Source organism: Chiloscyllium plagiosum, unplaced genomic scaffold (genome assembly GCF_037043375.1).
Source record: "Chiloscyllium plagiosum isolate Xiang-an unplaced genomic scaffold, Cpla_swu_hap1 HiC_scaffold_35, whole genome shotgun sequence".
NCBI classification, from domain to species: Eukaryota; Metazoa; Chordata; class Chondrichthyes; order Orectolobiformes; family Hemiscylliidae; genus Chiloscyllium; species Chiloscyllium plagiosum.
Window position 1 is genome coordinate 17,129,412 of NW_028270173.1, and position 8,459 is coordinate 17,137,870.

Genomic DNA, 8,459 nt, shown 5'->3' on the forward strand with positions numbered 1-8,459 from the left:
ACTCTCGTCCTGGTTCAAGCGAGAGTAGGTAGGGGAACGGGACTGGTCGTGAGGTAGGCAATGAACCAGCAGAGTTTTGGATGACTGTTTAGAGGGGCTGAACAGTCATAACTTCTTCCCGCATCCCGGCGGGATGTATTGGAGGTCCTGGGGCGAGAGGTTGGTGCCAACCAGGAAGAGATGTGTTGACATTTGGAGGTCAAATAAAAGCTGAGTCATTCTCTGCAGAGAATGTAGTAATTGTGGGAAGTCGATGGCAGGAAGGAATGTTGAAGGATTACATGAAATGCCATTGGTTTGGGAGTTGCCATCATCTGGGGGATTCCTAAATTTCACCACAAACTAATCCATCCCAGTTCACAGAATCATCTTATCTTTACATAGACATTGTTACTGCAGTTTTGGCCTTTCACCTCCTAAGAAAAAATACAATCAATTTGTTTTCTCATGTTTTTGCTTTGCTAGGTGTTTTGGCATTTTTCTTCTTCACTGGACGGATAAAAATTCCTAACCCGACATTCCAGGTTCCTACCTTGAACTATTATTGGGTGCCAATACTGGTAGGTGTGAATCCGGAAACTGCCTGAGTGCAGGGAAAGGGGTCCGAGTGCTAACATCAATGGGCTAGTAACCTAGAGGCCCAGGCTAATTCTTAGGGGCCAGGGTTCAAATCCTACCAAGGTAACTGGTAGAATTTTAGGTTCAGTGACTGTGAGCCTCTCATTTCTTGTTGTAAAAAAAAATTAATCGGGTTCGCCAATGCCCTTTTGGGAAAGAAATCACCGAACCATACAGTTTCAGAAGAGGCCCAATCCCTTACAGTCCATTTACAAAACTGAGTGGGAAGTGGGGGGGGGGGGGAGGTGGAGAGGAGAGAAGGAAAGTTCTTTCAGTTAGTTGCCAGGAATGTGGGAGGAGGAAGAAATCTGTGATTTAACACCACCCCCTCTCTCTCTCCGTGTCCTACACAGACTCTGGTAGTCGGCTCCTATATGATTGCCCACGGGTTCTTCAGTGTTTACAATATGTGCGTCGACACGCTGTTCCTCTGCTTCTGTAAGTAACACGTTCTCTTTCTTGCACATCCCCAGCGGGAGGCGGGTCTGGGCAGGACTTTTCGTGAGGAAACGATATTAAAATAAAATTAAATGTGAATAAAGTAAAATCTAGTTAAATTGGAATTTTTAAAGAAAAAAACTGACGTGTTTAGATTCTGGCCGCTCTTCCCGGGGAGCTTGCTGCAGGGAGATTCCCGCGTGGCGACTGCACATCCCACTTCAGAAAGCACTTCACTGCGGGGGCGGGAGGGGGCGCTTGCTTAGTAAAGGCGACGGCGGCAGCACAGAGGGCGCTATCTCAATGCAAGTCCGTCTTTTTCCCCCTTTTTAAAAAAAAATTCTCTCTGTTCTCGCCCGCAGTGGAGGATCTCGAAAGGAACGACGGCTCGGCGGAAAAGCCTTACTACATGCCCTCATCCCTGATGAAAATTCTCAATAAGAAAAACAAACCCGTCAAATCCAAGGAGAAGAAATAAGCTCCCGGCCGCCTGCAAGTTCAGACGTTGTAAGACGGTTGAACGCCATTCGTTACTACTTTTATGTTCAAGGGGAAGAGAGCAGACTTGGGGAGGGTTAACCGAAAGACTTCCAGAAGAATCCTACTCCCTTCCTCCCTCCCTCTCTGGGTGTAGATCAACAGCCCCATCGTGGAATAGATTAGAAATAACATGGGGATTCTTTCCACTTCTGTAAATGAACGGGATTGCACCTCCGCGTTTCGGGATCTCCCCATCCTGGCAATTTTCCCTTCCCTTGCCAGTTCTATAAAAGGGATTCTACTGGCACACACTCTTGGCACCTTAATAACTACGTTCAGGATTGGCTCGGTGATGCCCTCCAGAGCCCATAAGCTGCTTAAAGTATGTTTTTAATTTTATTTAACATTGGTTGGCCCACGGATATTATTGAGTCAGACCTCCCTGACCTTAATATTTACAACTTGTGCCTTTTGGGGAAAAAAAAACTTTTTTTTTCCTGAAGTAAATTGTACTAAATGCACTCTATCTCTCCTTCTCTCTAACATTCCCTCATTTCCTGTCACTCGCCCTCCTCTCTCATTTATATGGATAAGACAATATTCTGATTGATTTAGGTCACAAACAGTGTTCCCACATGTACCATCCTCATTATGGAAAATTTTTCTCTTGTTATAAGACCAGCCTGAGCCCTCAGTACATGGAGGAGCTTGACAGCAGCCTAAGCCAGGCAGGAAGTCCTTGACGTCTGAACCTGAGACAGCACCAATGTGAAATCTCACTCCCCCCCCCCCCCCCCACCCCCATTCACACCATATTTTAAATGTGCATTTTCACTTCCTTCCTTTCCTCTTTTTGCCTATTTCCTCCCTTCCATAACCCTCCCTCCAGTTTCCTTCCTTCCCCCCTCCCTATATTGAGCATCTGCTTCCTCCCTCCATTCCCTTCCCCTATGCCTCCAGCCTTCCCTCTCTTCCTCAGTCACCTGGGATCTGAAGGGTAGGGGTCAGTTTATAACCTACTCCTTTTGATAGTTGTGTTGCATTGAGCCAAGTCAAGGGCTAGCAGAGAAACAGGAAATTAAGACAAGCCCAGGACAAGAGCGGTGTTCAGACCCCAATGTAATGTCGACCATGTCACGATAAACAGTGTTGTACAATGTCTCTGTTAATGCCACCATGTTACATTATAGTCCCAGTGGGATCAATGTAGAGAAAAGGATGGGAGGGGACAATGTGCTGTGCACATCCCCTTTAATCTTCCAGGAGCCCCTATAGCTGGACCAGATCTAGAGCTCTGTGAATGCCAAGCCTTCTCCAGTCTCTGCCTTTATTTACCCTCTGGTGCTAAGGGAAGGTGATGATGTGAAGTGGCACCTTGGTACTGCAGTTATTGGCCTTTGTTCAGCTCAGTCCCACTTTGGGGGCCACAAGAGTTTGCCTGACATTGTCTCATATGGACTCATTCTCTGCAATGGACTGAATAGCTGTAGCTGGATTTCGGTGAACAGCAACCACAAAAAGGAATGATTTTCAAAGTCTGCCCTTGGGCCTGAGACAGGAACTGAATGCCCTTAGGGCTGTGGTGGCAAGATCAGTCAGCCGGTAATTGAGTCTGTGCTGCTCTGATGTCTGACTCCCCCTTAACGCCCAAATCACCCAGTCTTGTAATGTTCACTGGATATTAAATCCCTTTGTTTCCTCCGCCTTTTCAGGGGGTGGGAGAGGTATGTTCTGTCAATGTAATTTCCCACCTTTCAAAGGTCGGAACAAAATTTCTGGATATATTATCAAAGCCAAACAAAATCCATCTGCAAGCGTTGCAGTTAGTCTTAGGCTCCATCAACAGTTGGACTCACCGACAGCTTCAGATGTCTCCCATCTGAGGCAAATGTTTTTTTTTCTGTGCAACAAGCAAAAAGGTAACCCTTCTGATTTTTTTCATTCTATCTCTCTGTGTTGGGGTGATTCTTCACAGGGCATGTGGCTTGTCATCTGGTGAGGGAATGAGTGAGGAGGGGGCTCCCTTGTTTCCTGTTGTTGAGCATTCAGTTAAGAGCCTGTACCAGTGACTAATCTTCCCAGCCCCAAGGTCACTGGCTTCACTAACCCAGCACCAGCTGTTTGGTGTCACTGAGCTCTGCACCATGCTGAGGCTCCACACATTATTGAAGGGTGCGACTTTGATTATTTATTTGATTGTTTTACACAATTTATCCAACAAAGAACATTTTGTTCAAATTCTTGTTCTTCCCCCATCAAACCCCCATCCATATGATGGTAACAGTTGTGAAGCCCATTTATATTAGTGTTAATAGCAATCTCCTTGGGCTGTTTGTGATTTTACTGCTGGGTTCCAACATGCTTTAAATACAATTCTGAAGAATTCCTAATTGGTATGAAAATCGGATTTTTAAAAATACTTAAATGTTTAAGTTAAAGCAAAACCTTCAGGGTAACCTTGTCTGTTAGATTGGCTGGCTGGACATCTGATTTGCACTGCAGGGTGACACTAACAGCGCGGGTTCAATTCCTGCATGAGATAAGGCTACAGTGAAGGTCCCAACTCCTCAGTCTTATCCCTCATTTAAGGTGTGATGACCCTTGGGATAAACCACAACAGTCACCCCTCTCCAACGAGAGACCAGCTTCTCTACGACTACAGTGACATGACCTTTACCAACTCCAAGCTGAGTGACTTCCAATTGAATGAAAATTTCTGGGTGGGTTTGGGAAATGGGGAATGCAGACCGTGTGCGTTTTGTAGTTACCCTACACTCCCGTCATGATCAATCAGAATACTTTCTTTTCCCCCCTTTTTCTCTCTCTGTCTCTCTACCTCTGTATCTCAGTTTCTGGTATCCAACCGTGATTGCACTTTGAGATTCTTTAAGCAGCCAGTGATTTGAAGAAGGGGGAACAGGGTCTTCCCTCTTAATCTTGTTTTTGGGGGGTAGGGAGGAGGGTTTGTTGTAATGAATTGACACTCTGGCACTTCAACCTGTTCACTGAGGAGGCTAATGATAGCAGCAGGGCCTGAAGTCTGCATGAAGCCACTTCCTGGAACAGACTGCTGGGCTTGTCCACACACTGAGCACAGTAACCTGTGTTCCAGTGTCTGAATTGTCTTTAACATGTGCCTTGGAGGTGACAGGGTTGGGGGATGGTGTTTCTCAGGTGGAATGGGGTTTCTCAGGTTATCTCTGAGCCAAATTGTGATGACCCAGTCTGGACCTCGGTGCCTTTGACACTTTTTGGATTAAATTTACAATCCGGTTGATGTAATTGTTATTTTCCATTGTTTTAAGATGTGCCTTGTACATCTCTCTGCTTGACGAGCTGAGGACAATTTGCTTCTGGACAAAATAATTTGGATGACACTAAGCGAGACCTGAGCTCGGTGGAAAATCCTTTCAGATTTTAGATTATGATCATGAGTGGACTGAGAGTTGACTGAATGTCAGAATGGGATTGTGCTGCAGCCCAATGCTCATCGTGAGAGGTCCTTTACTATCCAAATCGCTGCTCATGATTTTTATACCATGCTAATTACTTCTAAAGATGAACAAAGTGAATTTTATATGAAAGCTTAACATTTTTAATTGCTGTGCATTGGACATGAGTGAGTCATGTGAATTATGGTGTCAGCTTCCAAAACTGAGCAGCTGGAATAATCATGTTTCTCTTTAAACATCTTAACTGTTTTTTTTCTCTCCTCCACCCCATTATGATAAACAGTGGTCTGCAGTCACTCACTGGATAGTGACCTCCTAGATCCTGTAACTCAATGGTTTAATCTGAATGGCACTTTTCTGAATGAGAAATCAAATGTTTGCAAACAGTATTGGAGTTAATATCCAGGCTGTAAACCCAGATTCTCCAGCACTTTCTCACAACATCATTGCACTAGACTACGGACTGGTTCAGTCATTTTGCTTAGACTGGATTTAGCTGTTGATCAGTTTGTTTTCACAGATGTTTCATAGCTCTGTTAATAAAGATAATTGTGAATGATCCTGGTGGTGTTTAAATATTATTGCCTCTCCAACCCTAACAAACATTGTACCCTTTGTAAAATTCAACTCATTTGAATCTCTACTGCCCATGTTCCTAACTCCAAGCTTGGTATCTTAATCGATCACCCCCTTCTACTCTTTGCTGACCTACAATAGCTTTGATAACCTTCCCAACCCTCCATCCTCCCTATCTCTAGAAAAATGAGAGGCCATCAAATCGTATTCAACCTGAAATTGTGATGTAATGCACTTGGGAGGGCTAACAATACTGGGATTAGACCATGCCGGCCTATAGTTGGAGCTTGGAAAGTATTGAACATCAGAGGGACCTTGGGCAGATCCACAGATCTCTGAAGGTAGCAGAGCAGGTAAATAAGAGAGTTAAGAAGGCACATGAGACATCTGCTTTTATTAGATGAGGCATAAAATAGAAGAACAGGGTGATTTTGCTGAAACTGACAAAACACTGGTTAGGCCTCAACAGGAGTAGTGTGCAGTTTGGTCACCACATTACAGGAACAGTGTGATTTCATTAGAGAATTTGCAGAGGGTCTGAGTTGTGAGGGATAATTGGATTTTGTTTTGCTTGGAGAAGTGAAATTGAGGGGGAAGCTGAGAGATGTTAATGAAGTGCACAGATAGGGTGGATAGGAAGCTGACTTTTCAATTAGTACAGGGGTCAGTAACCAGAGGGAAGAGATTAAAGGGAAGAGGTAGAAGGCTAAGAGCAGGATTATTGGTCAAAAACTGGAAGTTTCAATTAATGCAGTCAGATCTTTGACCGGCGTGGCTAGAATAGGCTGAATGGCCTCCTTCCATGCTGTAAAGGCTTGAGTCTATAATCATGCACACTCTTTAAAATAAATTCCACTTGCTCCCAAATGCTCAATTATTCATAATTTCTGAAATCCTTTTTAACTGTATCAGTTGCAATAGCGCAGTACAGGCCCTTCAGTCCTTGATGTTGCACCAACCTGTGGAACCAATCTGAAGCCCATCTAACCTGCACTATTCCATTCTCATCCATATGCCTATCCAATGACCATTTAAATGCCCTTAAAGTTGGCAAGTTACAGGCAGCGCATTCCATGCCCCTACTACTGAGTAAAGAAACTACCTCTGACATTGGTCCTATATCTATCACTCAATTCAAAGCTATGTCCCCTCACGCTAGGCATCATCATCCAAGGAAAAAGGCTCTCACTGTCAAACCTACCTAACCCTCTGATTGTCTTAATTAAGTCACCTCTCAACCTTCTTTTCTCTAACAAAAACAGCCTCAAGTCCCTCAGCCTTTCCTCATAAGACCTTCCCTCCATACCAGACAACATTCTAGTAAATCTCCTCTGAACCCTTTCCAAAGCTTCCACGTCCTTCCTATTAATGTGGTGCACGTCATACTCCAAATGTGGCTGCACCAGAGGTTTGTACAGCTGCAGCATGATCTCACGGTTCTGAAACTCAATCCTCTACCAATAAAAGCTAACAACACTGTATGCCGCCTTAACAACCCTATCAACCTGGGTGGCAACTGTCAAGGATCTATGTATCTGGACACCAAGATCTTTCTGCTCATCTACACCACGAATCTTACCATTAGTTCAATACTCTGTATTCCTGTAACTCTTTCCAAAGTGAATCACTCACACTTGTCTGCATTAAACTCCATTTGCCACCTCTTAGCCCAGCTCTACAGCTTATCTATGTCTCTCTGTAACCTACAATGTCGTTCATCACTATCCACAATTCTACCAACCTTCGTGTCATCCACAAATGTACTAACCCATCTTTCTACCCTCTCATTCAGGTAATTTATAAAAATGACAAACAACAGTGGACTCAAAACAGATCCTTGCAGTATACCACTCGTAACTGAACTCCAGGATGAATAGTTCCCATCAACCACCACCCTCTGTCTTTTTTTCAGCTAATCAATTCCTGATCCAAACCGCTAAATCACCGACCATTTCATGCCTCCATATTTTGTGCGATAGCTGACCATGGGGAACCTTAGCAAACGCCTTACTGAAATCTCTTCTCTTCTCCCAGTCATACCTATACCATGTGTTTTACCACAATGTAAATCAACCTTTTCAAAAGTGCTTCAAACTTAATCAAAGTCTTTACAAGCTTCCCAAGTGTAGTGTTAAGGAATACTTTGCTATCTATCTCCACTGTGAAATTATGACTTTTACTCCTTTTGTCACTTTTCATTAATCAGTCTTATTGAGTCACTAATAATTTCCCCTTCCACTAGTGTTATACCATCAAGCACTCAGCAGAAGGTTGCATTATCTGTTTTTGAATCAACTTGGTCTGTGATGTTATTACACATCTCTGGAGCAGGTAGGACTTGAATCAAGGTTTCCTGGCTCAGAGATAGGGAGCACAACAATCCTTAGAGTGGCATTGTATTGAAGATGAAGAAATACAATGAGACATACTTGGCAACAGAGACACAGACATACAGTGATGACGATAGAGCAACACACACTCAGGTGCAGAAAGATAGAGGGTGACATACAGACTTCTTAACTGCCACAAAAACACTTGATATACAGTGACGCAGTGGCACGCTCAGACAATCTCACACATATAGCAATACACTCCTATGGGATCACAGCAACAGACACACACATGATGCACAAATGCAATGAGATAATCATGTTGAAATAGACATATGGCATGACACACTCCGACAGAGATGCAGGCACAATATCAGATCAAGTTCTTTTTGAAAGTGAAGATGGTTTCTTCCTCTACCATTTCGTTGGACAGTGAGATTCAGACCTCTGCTACCCACTGAGTGAGTTGGAATAAGGGGAAATAGGACAAATAAATGATCCTTCCACTAAATCACCCCTCCTCACAGTAATTGTTTCAACAACATGATCTCCCATTACTTTTCTT

At 43.8% G+C, this 8,459-nt stretch overlaps 1 protein-coding gene across 2 annotated transcripts in view; it reads left to right on the forward strand.

Annotated features, from left to right (window-relative positions):
- slc44a4 (solute carrier family 44 member 4) overlaps positions 1 to 5,548 on the forward strand; it is a 93,121-nt gene extending 87,573 nt beyond the window's left edge. Inside the window, exons 20-23 of one of the 2 annotated variants that reach the window (XM_043678175.2) lie at positions 466 to 560; positions 972 to 1,056; positions 1,419 to 1,563; positions 4,842 to 5,548. In XM_043678175.2, coding sequence (XP_043534110.1) covers positions 466 to 560; positions 972 to 1,056; positions 1,419 to 1,534 — 296 coding nt within the window. In that variant the 3' untranslated portion in view covers positions 1,535 to 1,563; positions 4,842 to 5,548. Of the gene's footprint in view, positions 1 to 465; positions 561 to 971; positions 1,057 to 1,418 lie in introns of both variants that reach the window. The other variant, XM_043678174.2, reaches the window with a different exon arrangement.
- The last annotated feature ends 2,911 nt before the right edge of the window (positions 5,549 to 8,459 follow it).